Raw genomic sequence first — 22990 nt, forward strand, 5'->3', positions numbered from 1 at the left:
GAGTCTTGCTCTGTCACCTGGGTTGGAGTGCAGCGGCGCGACCTCAGCTCACTGCAACCACAGCCTCAAAACCACATTACACGCTGGGGCTAGGGGAGGGACAGCATTAGGAGAAATATCTACTGTAGGTGACGGGGTGATGGATGCAGCAAACCACCATGGCACATGTATATCTATGTAACAAACCTGCGCATTCTGCACATGTACCCCAGAAATTAAAGTATGATAAAAAAAATTTTTTTTTTTAAGTATTCCCCGTTTTCTTTCCCTCTTGGCAATTTGTCAGCTTCCCCTCTCCAGCTCTTACACTAGTGAGATGTGCTCACATAAAGTGCCTGAAAGCAGGCTGTCCCAGGGAAAAGCATGGAGACAGTAGAAAAGACATTCTTGCCAGGCAGGAAGGGAAAACTGTTCTGGGAGCAGCCTGGACAAGGCGTGGGCAGAGGACACAGGAAGTGTCCTCACTGCTCCTTGGCCTACATTCAGACACCAGCATGAGGCCATTAAAATCCAAAGAGGTTAGGGAAATCCCAGCGCAGGGCCAGCTCCCACTTTTCAGGACACTGTGCAAGACAGGCGTAAGTTTTCGTTTCTGCTTTGAGCAGACATGGGGTTAAAAAGCAGAAAGGGGTCAACTATAGAAAGTGAAGTTATAAGTTTGCATGTATAGGTTGTGATGTATAAATACACGTCTGGTGAGACTTCCACAACTGCTAGAACTGGGCAGCATCGATCTCCATAGCAAGTTGATTACAGACCCTAACCTGTAAGTGTAATGAACTCTGACTCCAGTTTTTTGATGTTTCATGGCTGATAGCTCTTCACCTTCACCATTCCCTCATTCCCTTCTGCCCCACCACTGGGCAAGCAGATAAGAAAGCCCAATGCTCCCTCCGGTGGCACCAGCTGGAAGTTCAAACCACACAAACCCCTGCTCTCAGTCCAGTCCCATTTTCCAACCATAACGAAACCCCAAGCCAGGCTCCTTTCCCTTCTCTCTCAAACCGTTATTGGATCAGGTGAGGAAGGCCGTGCTGCTGTCCTCAGAAGGCCAGCACTATAGTGAGAAGGCCTCGCTATGCAGGTGATAAGCCTTTTTCTACACTCTGGATGAGCCTGTGTGTGGCACTGTCAGTCTTGACATCTCAACCAAATTTTGGGTGAGGGCTGAATCCTGACTCTGTAGGCCATACACAAGAGTAAGCCAAATTATTTTAACATCAGAATCCTAACCATCAGAGAGAAAATGTGTACAGAAATGGGGGGAAAAAACAGTCAAGAGAAGGAAAGAATAAAGTATGTGTCAGCCATGGCAGAGAGTGGTTTGTACCGAAACCGTTGGTAAGGTTCATTTCTTTATCTCTGAATTTTTTTAAAAAACAATGCTCCTTTTCAGAGCGGGAAGCCCGAAGACAATAGCGACCCCTGGAGGGGTACTCTCCTGAACCAGCTTCGCAGATGAGGAAACTGAGGCTTAGAGGGATTATGTTACTCATCCAAATCACCCAGCACTTAGCGGAACAGGTGGGGTGTGCACATGATTTGCCTAATGAGCCCAGGCTTTTGAGCTCTGAGCTGTGCTTCCTCTTCCTGAGCTGGCCTCTAGTAAGTGCTCAATAAATGGATGACTGACATGGTGGGGAGAGGGACACTTGAGCCTAATCTGCGTGGGTGGAGGATGAAGCAAGTCAAAGGAGCTGAATGCACTTTTAAGCAGAAAAGATTTGGGGAATCAACATCCAGTATATTTATTCTTCTCCTCCCCCTCCTCCCCTCCCCATTTAAGAAGATGAATGGCTATGTTTTTGGTTTGTTTGCTTTAAGAGAGCTATACAACAAATCAAAAGGCAGAAGCAGCTGCAAGACTTCCTGGCTTTTGTTTCTAAAAGCCTAAGCCTATGGAACAGCTAAGAGAGTGTGCAGAGGAGGCACTAAAGAAAAGGGCGTTCTTTAGAAAAGGTTAAAGGAAGGACATTCTCCTGGGGACAGGAGAGGTTTCTGCCAGACTGGAAGGAGAGCTGAGGCTTCTGACTACAGAATGGCCTGTGTCACAGCAATCAGATGAAACATTCAGAAAAGAATTTTTGAAAACCACTCTGGATGACTGAACTCCTGCTTCTAACCAAAAAGGGAGCAGATTTGCCCTCCCAGCTGGAAAAACAAGTTAAAAATGGGCAAGATGTATGAAGCAATCAAGACACCAGACATCAGGCAACAAAGGACAGGGATCTCTGAGAGAAGCAAAATAAATGAGGCTGGCAATAAGATGGCCCCAGCTTTCTGCCAGGAGAAAATCTCCAGGCCACAGCACAGGAAGAAGGGCTCCGGATACGGCCCCATGGTCTGCCTGAGTCAAGGAAATGGATCTGGGAGTCCAGAAAGGCCAAGACAGCTGAGTTCACAGAGCAGAGTACCAGAGAAGAGAGAGCTATGGAGCTCTGCACAGGGGCCCCTGAGTGAGTTCCTGGGTATCGCCCAACATGGGCGCATCAGAAAACTACCCAAGGCTGGAGAAAGAGCCGCCTGACAGAATTCAAGTGAGCAATCCCTGAGGCTTCCACAGGGCCAGGAATAGCTCCTGTTTTCATGAGTCACAGCGGGAAAACCTCATAATTCATGGAACATAAAGTATACACCAGGGTTTTGCCTCAGAAATAGGGCAAAATTACCCCTAGACTCAATGCTGCTCTGGTTCCAGCTAACAAAGCTTAAAAGCCAGACCTGGAAAGATCAAACTGTTTCCAAATAATTCAACTGCATCTCAGACAAAGTGCAAGAATATTTACGGGACTACAAAAATAGGCAGCACCTAAGAAGTAAAATTCAAAATATCTGGCATTGATAAATTTAATAGGAGAAAGAAGGAAAAAATATACCTCAAAATGGGGGGAAAATAAACAATCAAACCAACTCAGAAATGATACAGATAATAAAATAAGTGGAGAAGAACATTATAACTGCTACACTAACTGTATTTCATATGTTCAAGAAGCCAGAGAAAAGACTGAACATATTAAGTAGACATGGAAGATATAATAAAAAGATGCAAATCAAACTTCCAGATATGAGAACAAAGATGTCTGAGATTAAAAATATACTAGATGGCCAGGCACAGTGGCTCACACCTGTAATTCCAGCACTTTGGGAGGTTGAGGCGGGCAGATCACCTGAGGTCTGGAGTTCAAGACCAGCCTGACCAACGTGGTGAAACTCTGTCTCTACCAAAAATATAAAAATTAGCCAAACATGGTGGTGAGTGCCTGTAATCCCAACTATTCGAGAGGCTGAGGCAGGAGAATCACTTGAACCCATGAGGGAGAGGTTGCAGTGAGCCAAGATTGCACCATTGCACTCCAGCTTGGGCGACAGAGTGAGACTCTGTCTCAAAAAAACAAAAAAAAACCACTTGATGAGATGAATAGCAAATTAGACATTCCAGGAAAAAAAGATTAGTCAACTTGAAGATATAGAAAGAAAACTATATAAAATAAAACACAGAGAGAAAAAGGATTAGTGAGCTGTGTGGAAACTTTGAGGAGCCTAATATATGTAATCAGACCCTCCAAAACAGAAACATGAGGACAGAAGAAATAGAAAAAAAAAAAAATGGTTCAAGAAAAATTGGTTGAAATTTTTCTAAATTTGATAAAAACTACAGACTCACAGATTCAAGAAAGCCAATGAACCTCAAACACAAGGAACACGAAGAAAATGACACCAAGGCCAACCATAATCAAATTGCTTAAAAAGTGATAAAAAGAAAATGTTAAAATTGGGCAGCGAAAAAAAAGACATGTCACATACAAAGAAACCAATACCAGAATGACAGCAGATTGGTATCGAAAACAAATCTAAGGTACTAAATGGAAAGAAAAACCTGTCACCCTAGAATCCTATACCCAGTAAAAACATCTTCCAAAGCGAAAGCAGAATAAACATTTTTTAAATATATAAATATCACAAGAATTAATCATCAGCAAAGTGGAGCTATAAGAAATGTTACGGGAAGTCCTTCAGGCTGAAGAAAAATGATGGCAAATGGAAATCTGAATCTACATAAAGGAAAGAAGAGCTCTGAAAATAGTAAATATGTGGGTAAATAGAAAATATAAAATTATGAGCATAAAGTGAATAATTTAAATATAACATTTAAAAAGTAATGATTATGGCCTGGATGTGGCATCCTGTAATACCAGCACTTTGGAAGCCTTCTCACCTGAGGTCAGGAATTCAGACCAGCCTGGCCAACATGGTGAAACCCTGTCTCTACTAAAAACACAAAGAGTAGTCAGGCATGGTAGCAGGCACCTATAATAATTCCAGCTACTCAGGAGGCTGATGCAGGAGAATCACTTGAACCGGGGGCGGGGTGGGGGGCAGTGGTTGTAGTGAGCCAAGATCACACCACTGCACTATAGCCTGGGAGACAGAGGAAGACTCCATCTCAAAAAAAAAAAAAAATATTATGTAAAGCAAAAATAACAACTGTTTTGTGGGGTTTATACCATATGTACAAGTAAAATGTTTAACAACAGTAACACAAAGGCCAGGAAGGGAAAAAGAAAAATATACTGTTTTAAGGTTCTTCTACTATATGTGAAGTGTTATAGTATCATTTGATGGTAGACTATGATAAGTTATATACTATAAACTCTAAAGTATGTAGGGATCAACAAACTTTTTCTAAGGGCCAGATAGTACTTATCTGTCTCTATCTATCTATCTATCTAATCTCTCTCTATTTTGAGACAGGGTCTTGCTTTGTTGCCTAGGCTGGAGTGCAGCAGTGCAGTCATAGCTCATTCCAGCCTTGACCTCCTGGGCTTAAGCAATCCTCTTGCATCAGTCTCCTAAGTCCTGGGATTAAAAGTGTGAGCCACCATGCCCAGCCAGATAGTAAATATATTAGTCTTTGCAGTCTATTTAGCCTCTATGGCAACTATTCAATGTTGCCATTATGGAATAAAAGCATCCATAGACAATACATAAACAGGGGTGGCTGTGTTCTAATAAAACTTTATTAATAAAAATAGGCAGTGGGTCAGATTTGGCCCAAGGGGCAAAGTTTGCAAACCCTTGCTTTAAAGTAACCACTAGGAAAATACTACAAAGAGTTGTTCCTAATAGGCTAACAAAGGAGATAAAATTGAACTAAAAATGCTCAATACAAGAGACAGAAAAAAGGTAAATAACAGATGGGACAAATAGAAAGCAAGTCGAAAGATGATAGACTTAAACGTATACACCCATAATCACATTAAATGTAAATAGTCTAAACATCCCAATTAAAAAACAGAGATTATCAGATTGGATGAGAAAGAAAGACCAAACCATAAGCTACCTACAAGAAATATACTTAAAATATAAACCCAGAAATAAGTTAAAAGTAAAAAAATGGAAAAAGATTTACTATGCTAACACTAATCAAAAGAAAGTTACATATTATCAGATAAAATAGATTTCAGAGCAAAAAATATAACCTGCAATAAAAAGGATTATTTCATAATGGGTCATTAAGAGGAGTCAGCTCCCTAAAAGAACATAACATGCTGATGTACTCAATAAGAAGAGATTCAAAATATAAGAAGCAGAAACTGATAAGACTGCAATAAAAAACAGAAAATTTCACAATTATAGTCAGAGATTTCAAAACCTCTCTCTCAATAATTTAAGTAGATAAGTAAAGATATATGAAACTTAAACAAAACTATTACCTAACCTGACCTAATTGGCATTTACGGAACACTCCACCTATCAGTTCCATACAAGCTGTCACAGAAAACTGAAGAGGAAAAGACCTTTCCAGACTCATTCAATGAGGTAAGCACTACCTGATACCAAAACTATATGGCATCATTACAAGAGGGAAAAAGGTCACTACAGATCAACAGCCCTCATAACATAAATACATAAATTCTTAAAATAATTTTAGCAAATCAAATGAGATAATATGTAAAAAGATAATACATCACGACCAATCCCAGTAATGCAAAGATAATTTAACATTTGAAAATCAATATAATTCATCATATTAACAAACTAAAGAAGAAAAACCATATGAATATCTCAATAGATTAAAAAAATAATATACCTGTAATAGGTATTCTTTTTGCCTGGCTTCTTTCACTCAGCATAATTACTATGAGATTCATCTCGGTTGCTGATATATCAATACTCCATTGCTTTTCATTGCTGAGTAGTATTCCATTGTATAAAAACACGATGTTTATTCACTGGTGATGTAAATTTGAGTTGTTGCCAGTTTGGGGGCATTACAAATAAAACTGCCATAAGCATTTTATCTACAAGTCTTCAAATGGATATAAGTTTTCATTTCGGGGGGTAAATGCTTAGGAGTGGAATGACTAGATCACATGTTTAACTTTTTTAAAAACTACCAAACTATTTTTCATAGTCATACTTTTGTACATCCCCACCATTAGTATATGAAAGTTTCTATTACTTCACAGTCTCATCAGCAATGGGAAGTCTTTCTAATCTCAGGCATCCCATTAGGTCTGTAATGGTATCTCATTGTGGTTTTAATTTGCATTTCCCTAATGATTAACGATGTTGAGCATTCCTTCATATGCTGTTTTCCCTCATTATATCTTTTTTTTTTTTTTGGTGATGCATCTGTTTAGTAGAATCAGAAAAAGCTTTTCATAAAATCTAATATCATTTGATGATTAAAAGAAAAACCCTAGCAAACTAGAAATAGGAGCAAACTTTGTTAGTCTGATAAAAGGTGTCTATAACAAAAGCACATAGCAAACATGACACTGAATAATGAAATATTGAAAGCTCTCCCTGAGATAGGGAGTGAAACCAGTACAACTGCTATTCAACACTGTACTGAAAGTCTCTAGCCAGTACAATGCCTCCATAAAATAGATTAAAAATACATAAAATATACGGGTGAGAAAGGAAGAAATCAAGTTTTCATTTTCACAGACAAGATTGTACATGGAGAAATTACAAAAGAATCTATGGATACCCGATAAGAGGTAATAGTTGAATTTGGTGAGGTCACCAGAATTGAGGTCAATATACAAAAATCAATTAATGTTTTGTATACCAGCAACAAACAATTTAAAATGAAATTCAAAATTACCATTTATAACAGCATAAACTCAGATGCCTAGAATAGATATAATGAAGATATGCAAGACTTCTACATAGAAAACTGTAAAAAATTGAGAACAATTTAAGATAAATAAAAGAAAGGACCTACACATGGATTAGAGAAGTTAATATCTATTGTGAAGATGTAAATTACCTTTAAATTGATTTCTAGAATCAATACAATCCAAATTATAATGAGAGTAGAGGTTATTTTTAAGATATTAATAAGCTAGTTGGGCGTGGTGGCTCACGCTTGTAATCCCAGCACTTTGGGAGGCCAAGGCAGGTGGATCATGAGGTCAGGAGTTCAAGACCAGCCTGGCCAACACAGTGAAACCCCATCTCTATTAAAAAAAAAAAAAAAATTGTAAAATTTTTATAGCTACCCAGATTTTATCATTACACATTGTATGTTTGTATCAGAATATCACATGTGCCCCATAAATATGTACAACTATTACGCATCCATAAAAATAAAAAATAAAAAAATAGTAAAATAAATTTATACGAAAATGTACTAGGGTTAAGAATAGCCAGCATAAACAAAGAAGTACAAAGTTGAAGGGCTTATGCTACTAAGGAGTTGTTATAAAATTATGTAATTAGGACAGTATGATATTTGAACAGGATAAATAATCCTGAAGCAGAGCTGCGTATGATCGGACACTTGATTTATGACAAAGATAGCAACAGCAATACAATGTAGTACAGAATGAGTGGCCTTTCAGTAAATTGTGCTGGGTCAACATGGAAAACAACAGACTTGGGCATCTTCCTTATACAAAAACAATTTCAAGTGAATTGTAGATCTAGATGTAAAAGGTAAATAATAGAGGCTCTAGAAGAAACTATCTTGGGATGGGCAAAGATTTCTTAAGTATGAATAGAATAGACATATACGCTAAACATAAAGAGATTGATAAACTGGGCTACATTAAAATTAAGAGTCTCCATTTCTGAGCACATTGTTAAGAGAGTGTAAAGGAAAGTCCCAGGTTAGGGGAAGACATTTACCTATAACTAGTAAATGACTTGTTTCTAGAATGGTTAAAGAATTCTTATAAATAGGAAAAGGACAGAATAGTTTAAAGAACTCCTGGATGGATGGATGGATGGATGGATGGATGGATGGATGGAAGGAAGGGAGGGAAGGAGGGAGGGAGGGAGGGAGGGAGGGAGAGCCCAGCAGAAAAAAATGGGCAAAAATGTTTGAACACTTCTCCAAAGGGAATATCCAAAAGGCCAGAGAACATGAGAGTGTTCAATCTCATTAATCTAAGGGCAATGCGAATTAAAACTATTTTGAGCTAAAAATGTTGGTGAGGATTCGGAGCAGCTGGAATTCACATACATTGCTTGTAAGGCAGTAAAATGGGCACAGCTACTTTGGAAAACTGTTTGGCAGTATCAGCTAAGCTTACCCTAAACATACCCTATGACTCAGCACTTCCGCTCCTCAGGTATAGACCCAAGAAATAACATAGATATGTGTCCCACAAGACAGGTACAAGAATAGTTACAGAAGTTTGTATTCATAATAGCCTCAAACTGGAAACAACCTAAATGTCCTTCAGTAGTAGAATAGATAAATGAATTGTGGTATATTCAAACAAGAGCAATAAAATGAACAAATTACTGATACATGAAACAACATGAAGTTAAATCTCTGAAACATAAGTGCAAAAAAAGCCTGTGAGGAAAAGTTCATATTGTATGATTCACATTTATATAATGTTCAAAACAAACTAAAGTTACTATTGATATGAGAAGTCAGGATAACTGTAGTGTTTACTTTTGCAGAGAAGGGAGATAGTATCTGAGAAGGGACAAGGGCTTTTGAGATGCTGCTGACATTCTACGTCTTGGTCTGAGAAGTCATTCCATAGGTGGTGTTTTCTTTGTGAATATTCATTAAGCTATACAATTATGATTTGTGTACTTTTCCTTTATATATATTTATGCTTCAATTTAAAGAAATGTTAAAAAGAGAGTGCAAAATCAGAGGATGGGAGGAAGAGAGATCTCTCTGGATTTGAGAACGGCAGTGACTCTGGAAGCCCACCAGGGAGGCAGTCATAGCCTCAAAAGAAAAATCGCTGGAGCCTAGGAGGGATCTCAAAATGAGGTTTCCAGTCTCAGCAACATTCTTCAACCACAGGTATGGCCCAGAATACACCAACAAACCAGAATACTAGTTTGCCAGAACACTAGCAAAACCAAAGGAAGCACGTGAGCTGAGACACTGGACATCTCGTCAATGTGGATGGATGGTTGATCAATGACCTGAATATTCCTCCCCTCCCAACCCAGCCTCCTGGGATCACACTAACTACTGGAAAAGTTCCAACCCTGAAACAACTGTGAGGGAGATAGGATTTATGCTGATAATGGCTGGAGTTATCCTTTCAACCCAGCAGAATGGGGGCGTGCTGTCATAACTCAAGCTGAGTTTTAAGAAATAAAAAAAAAGATCTCTTACATATCTAAATTTGAGAACAGAGATTCTTATCAGATACATGAAAATAACAAGTCTGGGTTTTGTTAGTTTGTTTTAAAGAGACTTCCTCTTTTTCCCTCATCCTTTCTTCTCACAGTTTCTTCCCAATCATCACGCTTGAAACAGTAGGGCCTAAAGCCATCTATCTGGTATGCCTTTAAGGATGTGAATATTCCCCCCAAATTTGCTCTGATGAACTAAAATAAACATATATCAGGAGCTATCTCCTCCCTGCAAAGACACATGTTACTTAAGAGTTCACCAGACCTTTCTGTACTTTACTGGCACGTCTGGGATGTTCGCCAGCGTGTTCATTTTTCTGTGCGGAGTTGTCCACATTAGCAAAATTCTGTGATTCTGTGACATGTTCCATTTGTTTGATGAAAACCTCTACTGCGTGTTCTCCTAAGCATCTGAAACAGCAAATACAGCATTTGTAGAAATCATTTCACATTGGTTAGTTAATTATTATGAATGGGTTCTGTTCTATCTATAGGGTAGACAGAAATGGTGCGGGTGCTGGCTGAGATCCACCAAGTCCAGTGACCCAAAGTCCCAAGCACACTGTGCTGCCTACAGTAGGAACACCAGGAGAAGTCATTGATGTTGCTTACAGAACTATTAAAGCCTTGGATTTTATTTTTATTTTTTTATTGTTTGAGACAGAGTTTCACTCGTCACTCAGGCTGGAGAGCAATGGCATGATCTCGGCTCACTGCAACCTCCGCCTCCCTGGTTCAAGTGATTCTCCTGCCTCAGCCTCCTGAGTAGTTGAGATTACAAGTGCCCACCACCACACCCAGCTAATTTTTGTGTTTTTAGTAGAGACGGGGTTACACCATGTTGGCCAGGCTAGTCTCGAACTCCTGACCGGAGGTGATCTGCCTGCCTCAGCCTCCTAAAGTGCTGGGATTACAGGCGTGAGCCACCATGCCCGGCCTATTTTTATTTTATAAGGTTAGTTTTACTGAAATGTAATTTATATACAAATAAAATTCATCAGTGTTAGTTGTACAATTCCAAGTTTTGGAAAATGTTTACAGTTGAGTTAAATACCACCACAATTAAGATATTAATTGATCTATCATGCTGAGAAGCTCCCTGTGTCCCTTTGCAGTCAGTACTCTCAACCACTGCTCTGCTGTCACAACTGTGGTCTTTCTGGAATGTCACATAAGTGCGATCATACAGGGACACTCTTTTGTGTCTTTTTTTCACTTTGCGTAATGCTTTTGAAATTCTTCCATATTGTTGCATATAATCGGTATTTTGTTCCGATTGTTCCATATCCTCACCAACATGTTTGCTCAATCTTGTTAATTTTAGACATTCTAGTGATTTTATAATGGCATCTCATTGTCATTTTAATTTGGATATTTTCATGTGCTTATTTACCTTCTTTAGTGAAGCGTGTTCAAATGTTCTGCCTTAAAAAAAAAATTGGGGCTGGGCATGGTGGTTCACCCATGTAATCTCAACACTTTGGGAGGCTGAAGCAGGAGGATTGCTTGAAGCCAGGAGTTCGAGACTAGCCTAAGCAACATAGTGAGACCCCCATCTCTATAAAAAATAAAAAATTAGCCAGCCATGGTGGTGCATACCTGTAGTCCCAGCTACTCTGGAAGCAGAGATGGGAGAATCACTTAAGCCCAGGCAATCAAAGCTGCCGTGACCCATGATAGCACCATTGCACTCCAGCCTGGGCAACAGAGCAAGGTCCCGTCTCAAAAAAAAACCAAACTAAAAATAGTTGGGTTTAACTGGGTTATTGTTGAGTTGCAAAAGTTAATATATTCTGGATACAAGCCTTTTATCATATATTTTTTGAAAATATTTGCTCCCAGGCTGAGGTTTGCCTTTTTATTTTCTTAACATTATCTTTTGAAAGCAAAAGTTAAATTTTGATCAAATTTGTCAAATATTTTCTTTTAAGGTTTTAAGATTTCTTTTGTCAGATCTAAGTGATTTTTGCCTAACTAAAGGTCACAAATATTTTCTCCTACATTTTCTTTTAGAAGTTTTATAGTTTTAGCTCTTACATTTAGGCCTAGGATCCATTCTGAATTAAATTTTGCATATGGTATTATGGTAAGGGTCAGGATCATTTTATTGCATTTGGAGATTCAATTAATCCAGCACCATCTGCTGAAAAGAATATCCTTTTTTCTTTTTGTTTTTCGTTTTTTTTTTTTTTTTTGAGATGGAGTTTCGCTGTTGTTACCCGGACTGGAGGGCAATGGCACGATCTCAGCTCACCGCAGCCTCCACCTTCTGGGTTCCAGCAATTCTCCTGCCTCAGCCTCCCTAGTAGCTGGGACTACAGGCGCGCACCACCATGCCCAGCCAATTTTTGTATTTTTAGTAGAGATGGGGTTTCACCTTGTTGACCAGGATGGTCTCGATCTCTTGACTTCGTGATCCACCCACCTCGGCCTCCCAAAGTGCTGGGATTACAGGCGTGAGCCACCGCACCCGGCCATCCTTTTTTCATTTAATTATCTTGGCACACTCATCACAAATCTCTGAGTGTGCGTGTTTATTTACATATATATAGTGCCATTTCTAGATTCTCTATTCTGTTCTTTTTAGTTCTATGTATATCTTTATACCAACAGCACACTGTCTTGCTTTAGAATAAGTTTTAAAATCAGGTAGTTCCAACTTTGTCTTATTTTGCAAAATTATTTTGACTGTTTTAGCTCTTGTATTAGCCCTTTTGAATTACCATATAACTTACAGGTCAATTTCTACTAAAACAAAAACTCCCTGGATTTTGGTTGAGATTACATTGGATCTATAGAACAATTTAGGGAGAATTTACATCTTAACTTTGTTGAGTATTATGATCCATTAATATGGTATACTCTCCATTTACTTAGATACTCTTTGATCTCTCAGCAATATTTTACTGTTATCAGTGTACAAATATTGCACATATTTTCTTAAACTGATTATGTCATTAAAATGATCTTAAAAATTTTTTAAATTTCTAATTGTTTATTGCTGATATACAAAAATATAAGTAATTTGTATATATTGATATGGCATCTGGCAACTTTGCTGAACTTTTTTTTAGTTCAAGTAGCTTTTTTGTTGATTAGGAATTTCTGTATATATAATCATGTCATATATAAATTTAAAAAGTTTTATTTCTTCCTTTGCAATTTGTATGCCTGTTATTTCTTTTTATTGTAATACTGCAAAAACTAGGGCATCCAGTACAATGTTGAATAGAGTGACAATAGTGGACATCTCTGTCTTGTTTCTGGCTTGAGTGGGAAAGCATTCAGTCTTTCGACATTAAGTACGATGTTAGTTGTAGGTTTTTTATAAAAGTTCGTTATCACTTCTAATCTTAGTTCTAACAGTTTTTAACGGGAATAGGCGATCACTTTTATCAAATGCTTTTTCTGCATCTATGGAGATGATCATATGATTGTTCTTTGTGAATATATTAATTAAATTGCATTGATTGCTTTTCAAATGTTAAAACAACCTAGTGTTCCTGGAATAAATGCTGCTTGGTCAAAAGATAGTATCACTTTTATATACTGAAGGATTCAATTTGCTAAAATTCTGTTAAGGATTTTTGCATCGGTGTTCATGGGGGCTACTAATCTGTGGCTTTCCTTTTCTTTCTAAAAATGCCTTTGATTTGGACACCAGGGTAATGCTCACTTCACGAAATGAGTTGGAAGGTGTTCTTTTTTCTCTAATTGCTGGTACAGTTTGTGTAAAATTGGTATTAGCTCTTCCTTAAATTTATCAGTAAAGCTGTCTGGGCCTGCAGTTTTCTTTGTGGGAAGATTTCTAATGACAAGTCCATTAACTTAATAGATACAGGGCTCTTCAGGTTATCTATTTCTTCTTAGCTGAGCTTTGGTAATTTCAAAATTTGGTAATCTTTTGTAATGATAAAGGGGTCAACCTAATTGACATTTATTAAAAACCCTATTCAACAACAACAAATGGTTTCATTTGTTCTTCCCTTTCTAGCTTTTTAGGTGGAAGCTTCAACAATTGAATTTAGACCCTTCTTCTTTTTTTTTTTTTTTAAGACAGAGTTTCGCTCTTGTTGCCCAGGCCGGAGTGCAATGGCACAATCTCAGCTCACTGCAACCTCCAACTCCCAGGTTCAAGGGATTCTCCTGCCCCAACCTCCCAAGTAGCTGGGATTACAGGTGCCCATCACTATGTCTGGCTAATTTTGTATTTTTAGTAGAGATGGGATTTCACCATGTTGGTCAGGCTGGTCTCGAACTCCTGACCTCAAGTGATCTGCCCACCTTGGCCTCCCAAAGTGCTGGGATTACAGGCGTGAGCCACCTCACCCGCCCCGTCTTTCTTAATACATGTGTTTAATATCTTAACTGTTCCTGTAAGCACTACTTTAGTGGCATCGCATATATTTTAACATGCTGTGTTTTCATTTTTCTTTCAGTTTAAAATATCTTTTATTTTTCATTGTAATTTGTTTTTACACATGGTTTATTTGGAAGTCTGATGTTTAATTTCCAAGTAGGGGGATTTTCTAGTTATCTTTTTGTGGTGATTTGAATTTTTCCTTTTGTTGTTGAATAGGGTTTTTTAAAATAAATGTCAATTAGGTAAAATTGGTCGATAGTTTATTCAAGTCTTTTACATCCTTACTGATTTACAGTTTATTCATTCTATCAATAATCAGAGAGAAGTGTTGAAATTCCCACATTACATTATTGTGAATTTGTTTATTTCTCTTTAAAGCTTTATCAGTTTTTATTGTGTATTTTGAAGCACTATAATTAGGCGCATGAACATTTATAATTTTTGTCTTTTTGGTAAATTGATCCCTTTGTCATTATAAAATGTCCCAATTTATCCCTGGTAATATTCCTTGTTCTAAAATCTATTTTTTTTATATTAAGACAGTCATTCCAACTTTCTTTTGATTACTATTAGCACACTATATTTTTTCTATCCTTTTACTTTTAACCTATTTGTATCTTTATATTTTAATTATTGAGTTTTCTTCACACTTCGGCTGGCAGGAATGTATATATATATATGTGTGTGTGTGTGTGTGTGTGTGTGTGTGTGTGTATGTATATATGTATATTTTTTTTTCATGGGCCACCAAGTTAGAATGTGTCTTTATATTTAAAGATGGTTTGTTAAAGACAACATATATTAGGTCTTGGTTCTTTTGTCTAATCAAAGTCTGCCTTTTGATTGGAATGTTTAGAATTTTTACATTTAATGTAGCACTAGATATGGTTGTGCTTTAATCTATCAATTTCCTACAATATTGGCCCTTGTTTCTTTTTTCTTGGATTCTTTGAGATTAAACGCTTATTTCTTATGGTCCCATTTTATCTTCATTTCTGACTTAATAGCTATACTTATGTATAGTGATTGATTTATGGTTTACAGTATACATCTTTAATTTATCACAGTCAAAAAGTATGCTACTTCATATATAATGTAGGAAATTTACAATACACTTTCATTTTCCACCATCATTTTTGTCACTTTTGTATAATTTTACTTCTGCATATATTATGAATCTCATTGTTATTTTTAAACACTCAATTATGTTTTAAAGAGATTAAAATAAGAAAAACTGTATTTTATATTTATCATTTTCAGTGCTTTTCAATTCTTTGTGTAAATTCAAGATTCTGTCTAGTGTCACAGTCCTGTCTACAGAAATTCTTTTAACTTTTCATGTAGTGCAGGTCTTCTGACAATGCATCCTCTAGGTTTTTGTCTGTCTGAAATGGTCTTTATTTTTCTTTTATTTTGGATATAGAATTATGGGTTTGTAGGTGTTTTTTCTCTTCTTACCTCTCCTAAGAACTTTTATATTATTCCATTGTCTTCTGATTTGTATAGTTTCTGATGAGAAGTCCACTATAATTCTTTTTTTTTTTTTTTTTTGAGACGGAGTTTCACTCTTGTTACCCAGGCTGGAGTGCAATGGCGCGATCTCGGCTCACCGCAACCTCCGCCTCCTGGGTTCAGGCAATTCTCCTGCCTCAGCCTCCCGAGCAGCTGGGATTACAGGCACGCACCACCGTGCCCAGCTAATTTTTTGTAATTTTAGTAGAGACGGGGTTTCACCATGTTGACCAAGATGGTCTCGATCTGTTGACCTCGTGATCCACCCGCCTCGGCCTCCCAAAGTGCTGGGATTACAGGCTTGAGCCACCGCGCCCGGCCTATAATTCTTATTTTGATTCCTCTGTAAGTAATAATTCTTTTTTTATCCATCAACTTTTAAGCTTTTCTGTTTATCACTGTAACAGTGATAAATTCTGTAAGCAATGATTCCTTTTTTAATCCATCAATTTGAAAGTTTTTTTTATTACTTTAATTAAGCAATTTGATTTTTCCCAGTTTTTTATTATGGTAAATTAAATATAACAAAAATTTGCCATCTCAATCATTTCTAAGCATACAGCTGAGTGGAGTTCAAATTCAACCCTCACCATTATCTGTTTCCATAAATCGTTTCATTTTGAAAAACTGAAACTCTATACCCACTAACCAATATGTCACTTCCCCAGTATTTCGAACAATATGGTGTTTCCTCAGTATTTCCCTATTCCTTTTTCCCTGCAGCCCCTGGCAACCACCATTGTACTTTTTATTTCTATGACTTTGACTACTCTATGTGCCTCTCAGCAATTTGATTTTCATGGTGACTTGGCATAATTTTCTGTATGTCTTTAATGTTTGGGTTTTAACAAACTTCTTTAAGCTATAGACTATAGTTTTCATCAAATATGGAAAATATTCTGCCATTATTTTTTCAAATATTTTTTTCTACTTCTGCCCACTTCTCTCCTGGGTCTGCAGTTACATGAGATCATCATATTTTCTGGAAGGTTATTGAGATTCTGTTCATTATTTTTAAGCCTCTTTTCTCCCTGTCCTTCATTTGGTTAGTCTATATTGTCCTGTCTTCAAGTTCACTGATCTGCTGAAGTGTCTAATCAGTTGCAAATCCCATCTATTGTATTCTTATTTCAAATATTCTATTTTTTTCTTTCTAGAGGTTACATTTGGGCCCTTTTTCTATGTCTTCCATTTCTAGCCTCCTCATGTTCAGTTTCCTTTACATTCTTGAGTATATTTGTAAAATTAATAATAGTTGCTTTACAGTCTCTTTGTACTAATTCTATAACCTGTCTTTTTTTTTTTTTTTTTTTTGAGAGAGTCTCAGTCTCACTCTGTCACCCAGGCTGGAGTGCAGTGGTGCAATTTTGGCTCACTGCAACCTCTGCCTCCTGGGTTCAAGCGATTTTCCTGCCTCAGCCTCCTGAGTAGCTGGGATTACAGGTGTGCACAACCACATCCAGCTAACTTTTGTATTTTTAGTAGAGATGGGGTTTCACCATGTTGGTCAGGCTGGTTTCAAACTCCTGACCTCATGATCCACCCACCTTGGCCTCTCAAGGTAACCTGTCATTTTTAAGTCTGTTCCTATTGATTGATTTTCCTCTCAGATATGGGTCATATTTTCCTGTATCTTTTCATATCTGGTAATTTTGTATTAGATATTGAACATTTTGAATTTTACGCTGCTGAGTGCTGGATTTTGATATATTCCTGTAAAGAATGTTGCACTGGTTTTTTTCTGGCACACTTTTCAGTCACTTGTAGATCCATCTGACCCTTTCAAGCTTTCAAACTTTGTTATGGCAAGTCCAGAGCAGCTTTTACTCTGGGAATAATTTATCCCGACTACTGAGCCATGACATTTCTGTAAACTCTACCCAATTCTTATTTAATACCACGTCTCTCCATTCTGGTTTACGTTAACATGAAACATTCCTAGTTCTCTTTAAGCCCCAGAAATCGTTCAGCCTTCAGCCTTTTGGTGGGTATTTCACCGGTCTTAGTTTCTTCTCACGCATGTGTAGATTACTGCTCAGCCAAAAACTTAAGGAGACTTCTCTTCAGGTTTCTGAACATTTTTTTGTACAGCTCCTTCCTTTAGGGTTCTCCCTATAAATTGCAGCTTCTTTGGCCTCTCTGAATTCTTATTTTTATCTTCCCAACTCAGAACTCTGGAATTCATTTGGATTTCCTACAATGTGGCTTAAAAAGTGGCCCCAGTACTAAATGGGGGCAACTGTAGGACTTACCTTGTTTTTCTTCCTTCAGAGATTATTGTACTGTGCCTGTTGTCCAATATCTAAAAAGAGTTGTTTAACATGTTTAACTACTTTTTAGTTGTTAATAATAGCAAGAGCACAATTTAATTTTCACAGTTATTTTTCATTAGCAGACTTGGGTTTCATTTTGCCCATTTCTTTTCCTAAGGAACTTACACCATTTATAAATACTAATGAGTAAAGGATCGAATAAATGATTTTATGCTCGACTAGTCCTTTCCCCCCAGTATTTGTTTTTTACTTTATTCTGTCACCCTCACAGCAGCAATTTTCAACTTTTTTTGGTAGACAAGCTATACTAAAAATCTGATATTTAACAGAATTATTGGCAACATTCCTCAGGAAATTAAGAGATTCGAAACAACAGAAACAAATCAATAATGATCAAAGCACAATCATCAATCCAGCTTAACAATGAATGGTCTTTAGTGTCTATAAAAGCAGCCCCTAGGGCCGGGTGCAGTACTCCTGTAATCTCAGCACTTTGAAAAGCTGAGGTTGGGGGATAGCTTCAGCTCATGACCAGCCTGTGCAACATGGTGAATCTCTATCTCTACAAAAAATATAAAAGCTAACCAGGCATGGTGGCATGTGCCTGTAGTCTCAGCTACCTTGGAGGCTGGGGCAGGAGGATCACTTGAGCCCAAGAGGTCAAGGCTGCAGTAAACTATGTTCATGCCACTGTTTTCAGCCTGGGTGACAAAGTGAGACCCCGTCTCAAAAAATAAGTGGAGCAGCCACTATTCATTTACTACTCCTCAGTGCTATACCATTTTAGTAAGAACTATCTACTGCCCTAGCTTTAATAAAGCTGTTACTTAAAAATGTATGAGTGTTCTGGAATTATGAGCGATTAGAAAAATATTAAGCTTCCTGTTATATAGTAGTCCACCCTTGTCTGTCACTTCATTTTCCAGTTTCAGTTACCCACAGTCAACTGTGGTTTGAAAATATTAAATGGAAAATTCCAGAAATAAATAATTCATCAGTATTAAATTATGCACCATTCTGAGGCATGTGATGAAATCTCACATTGCCTGGCCCCACCCGTCCTGGGATGCAAATCATCCTTGTCCAGCACATCCAAGCTGTATTTGCTACCCCATTAGCCACTTAGTAGCCGTCTTGACTGTCAGATCCACTGTCACGTTGTCTCAGTACTTGTGTTCAAGTGACTCTTATTTTACTTAATAATGGCCCCAAAGGACAACAGTAGTGATGCCAGCACTTTGGACGTGCCAAAGAGAAGCTGTAAAGTGCTTAATTAAGTGAAAAGCTGAAAGTTCATGACTGAATAAGACAAGAAAAAAACTGTATTCTGAGGTTGCTAGTATCTACAGCAAGAATAAAACTTTTTTCCATTCAATTTAAAAGGGGGAAAAAATTGGTGCTAGTTTTGGTGCTTTATCTCAAACTATAAAAGCTACAGCCACAGAGCAGGATAAGTGCTTAGGTAAGACGGAAAAGGCATTACATTTGTGAGTGGAAGTTATGAACAGAAACAGTGTGATTGACAGTAATCAGTTTGGGTATGATCCACTGTTTCACTGGCATCTACTGGCGGTCTTGGAACACATCCCCCTTGAATAAGGGAGGACTATTATAATACTAATGTATGTACTCTGTCAAAATTTAAGAAAATATGAGAAATTACAAAAAAATTTTTAAACAATCCCCCATCCTACCACCAAAAGACCACACTGTTAATAATGCTTTCCCGTCTTCTCACTGCATACCTGTGAAGTCATGAAGAGAGCAGGTGCAGGCCAGATGTGAACACAGCACTGCCCAGGTGTGCCTCACTGGCCCACTTGCTTGTACAACTGTTCATGACAGGATGGCATGGGCCTAGAATCTAAGAAAGAGCAGCAAAGGTATACCACCTTCCAAATCAACAATGTATGTTTAAGCAATTCCTAGGTGAGGGCCAGTGCAGCGGTCCAGAGTATCCGGTCTTGGGTTCAAGGTTATACTCTGCCACTTAATAGCTCTGATTCTGGATGAGCCACTTAACCTTTTGAGCCCATTTCGTCCTCCATAAACTGGGAGTGCTAACAGTACCTTCCTCTCAGGCTGATGCATGTGAAGTGGTTAATACTGCCTGTCCTGCAGTAGGCTTCTGTTAATGTAGGGTTTTAATAAATGCACAGGGATGTTGTATTAACTTAAAATAACAGCTATCAATTATGGAAACTATACAGTACTAAATGCCTTCTGTGGAATACCTCATGCAATTTTTACAATAATCCAATGAAGTATAATCCCCATTTTTACAGATGAGAAAACTGAAGTTTGGTTGGGGGTTCAGTGACGTGCCCAAGGTCACATTAGAAGTATGGTGGAATCAGGCTTTGAACTCAGGAAGTTTGACTTCTCCTCACTCCTTAACCTCTCACACTAAATGTTAACTTGATAAATTTTGACATTTAGCACCCCTGAGTGGGTGTGATTGGTTTATTATTATTTTTAAAGACAGCATCATATGCTGTTATCCATGCTAGAGTGCAGTGGTGCAACCATAGCTTACTGCAACCTCAAACTCCTGGGTTCAAGTGATCCTCCCACCTCAGCCTCCAGAGTAGCTAGGACTACAGACATCTGCCACCACACCTGGCTAGTTATAAGATTATTTGTAGAGACATTGTCTCACTATGCTTCCCAGGCTGGTCTTGAAATCCTAGACTCAAGTGATCTTCTCATTGGGATTACCTTCTCACTGGGATCAAAGCACTGGGATTACAGGCGTGAGCCACTATGCCTGACATGGTTGGTTTTCTGAAGTTAGAATATTACATATAGTTTTCAAAATATAAAGCAAACAAGGGATGGCTGGGTGTATATGGGCAGTTATATATATGGGAAATGTTTGACTCTCTTGAAGCAGAATGCTAGGTTTCATCAGAACACAGTTTAAAGACTCCCAATAGTTGGGCAGTTCTAATTGCTGGAAAGTTCCTTCCAGTATCAAATCTGATTTTCTTTTTTTTTTTTTTCCACCCTAATTCCAAAGTTTGAAACCAACTCAGAATAAGTCTCATTTCTCTTCCACATTGGTGATTTTCAAAATGCACGTCATAGTCTGCAGTCTTTTGTGAAGTTGTAATTGTGCTGGGTCACAATATAAAATGCATTTACCATGAGTCACAGTCAAAATGTTTGAAAGCCACTGTTCTATATGACTGTTCTGCAAGAATTTGAAGGCAGTTGTCACACCCCACCACCTAAAGACTAATCTTCTCTGCATGGGACCTCCTTGGCTTTTGCCACAACTCCTTGCTGCACGAGAGCTCCTTTTCCTCACTGTCCCAGGGCATTGACCTATGGTCCTGTCACCAAATTCACAAGACTCTGCTCAAACCTTCTTAGGGATGACTTCCCTGACCACCCACTCTTAAGAAGTACCAACCCGTCTCTCTCTAGCCCCTTACTCTGCTTTAACTTTTTCAAAGCACTTTTCACTACCCAACATTATACTGTGTTTATTACTTTACTTGTTTATGATCTTCCCTGATACAAAGTTCATCTCTAAATCTTCAGTCTATTTCCTGGCATATAGTATTTGCTCAGTTGGCTGGGCATAGTGGCTCACGCCTGTAATCCCAGCACTTTGGGAGGCTGAGGGGGAAGGATGGCTTGAGACAGAAATTCAAGACTAGCCTGGGCAACATAGCGAGGCCCTGTCGCTACAAAAATAACAATAATAATAATTGTAATGAGAAAATTTTTAAAATAGTATTTTCTCCATAAATATTTGTGGAATGAATGAATGAATACTAGAGGTAGGCACATTTTAATAATAGTGTGTACAGATGTGCTCATAATTCTTTCCTTCAGGAGTTAGATTCTATAAGGACAGCTCACATGGTTACAACTATAGGCACAGTTCCATTTTATCATCTCTTATAATTTTTAAAAACATTATATATGCTAAATATTATCACATAATTACATTATACATGTTGCTGTACAGGGTATATCAACATGTGCTAAACTGTGTACATTTACTTTAGATGGAGTATTTTGGATGTCCTGAGTAGTTTCCACTGTAGGTGATTTTTATCTACTCAGTTATAAGCAACTTGGAAGCAGTTTACACTTTTTCAAAGCACTCTCAGGTACATAACCCATTCCATAGTTTTCACAGGCTGAGAGAGTGTGTCAGAGAGCTGGAAGGAAATTTAGCGGCGGGCTAGTGGCCACCAGATTCCAATCTCACCCTTTCATTTTACAGATAGGCAAATCGACGCCCAGAGCAGGGAAGACGTTTGGGGGGTGGACCTGGGAGTAGAAATCAGGCCTTCGGCTTCCACCGACTGCCAGGCACAGAAGCCCACCAGGTGGCTGAGCCAGATGGGTCGGACGCCCACACCTCTCGCAGGAACTCGGTAGAGCTGGCAGACCCCGGTTGTCACCACTTTTCAGGTGGGAACACCGAGGGCACGTCCCGACGCAGGAGAACCTCCCACGGTGGCTTCTTCCTGCCCTAGGGCTCCACCTAGCTCGGCCCTGGAATTCCGCACGCACCCGGAGGGCGTCCCATGTGGTGCGCCGCGTCCTCCTCCCCACGACCTCAGGGACTGGTCCCCCCAGCCGGAACTGCCTCCTACCTGGTCGGGTCCCGGGGGCTGAATCTGGCCAGCCCAAACTCCTAGTTGCTATGGCAACCATAGGCCTAACATTTGCTAGCCCACCTTCCGCCCTCCTGCGGAATAAATCCAGCCAATAGCATCCTCTGTTTCTGTAGCGTGAAAAGTTGTTGACCAATCGTTAGAGGCGTTTCAAAGTCCTCCTAGAAGTCGGCAGAATTTCAGGGCTTAGGTAAATTATGTCACGTTGTTGGGCGGGGTGGGGAACTAATGGACATTTATCTAGGGGACGCCTCAAAAATTTTGTGATAAACCAAAAGGCTTAGAATTTTGCTCACTCAAAAATCCTGCTTCAAGGAATATGCCTGAGAATTAACATTCATCCATGCCCTGCTTCTAACAGCAAAAAAAAAAAAAAAAAAAGATTGACATGGGCGACTAGACAAGGGCAGCCACTTAAAATTTATTCTAGGAACCCCTCTTCACACTCTTCAGGGCAGGGTGGTCACAGCGATCTTGTCACTTCCCTGCTTAAAGTCCTTCAATGGCTGCCCTTTAAATTTAGGGTGAAATCCGAGTTTGTTTTTTTTCGACAGGGTCTCTCTCAGTCGCCCAGGCTGGAG

General features: G+C 38.6%; 1 protein-coding gene across 8 annotated transcripts in view; it reads right to left on the reverse strand.

The window, feature by feature from the left end:
- The window catches only part of STPG1 (sperm tail PG-rich repeat containing 1), a 57537-nt gene extending 35123 nt beyond the window's left edge, over positions 1-22414 (reverse strand). For 5 of the 8 annotated variants that reach the window (XR_004745809.3, XR_013519863.1, XM_054258926.2 and 2 more), the window contains exons 1-4: positions 22389-22414; positions 19518-19636; positions 17752-17801; positions 9890-10035 (exon numbers count right to left, since the gene is read on the reverse strand). Coding sequence is in view for 6 of the 8 variants with exons in the window: in XM_054258926.2 (XP_054114901.1) it covers positions 9890-10035; positions 17752-17801; positions 19518-19529 (208 nt within the window). In the remaining 2 variants the exon portion in view is untranslated. The remainder of the gene's footprint in view (positions 1-9889; positions 10036-17751; positions 17802-19517; positions 19637-22388) is intronic. The other 3 variants (XM_054258928.2, XM_054258927.2, XM_054258929.2) reach the window with 3 other exon arrangements.
- Between the last annotated feature and the right edge of the window lie 576 nt (positions 22415-22990).

The sequence above is a fragment of the Callithrix jacchus genome, chromosome 7, assembly GCF_049354715.1.
Source record: "Callithrix jacchus isolate 240 chromosome 7, calJac240_pri, whole genome shotgun sequence".
NCBI lineage: Eukaryota > Metazoa > Chordata > Mammalia > Primates > Cebidae > Callithrix > Callithrix jacchus.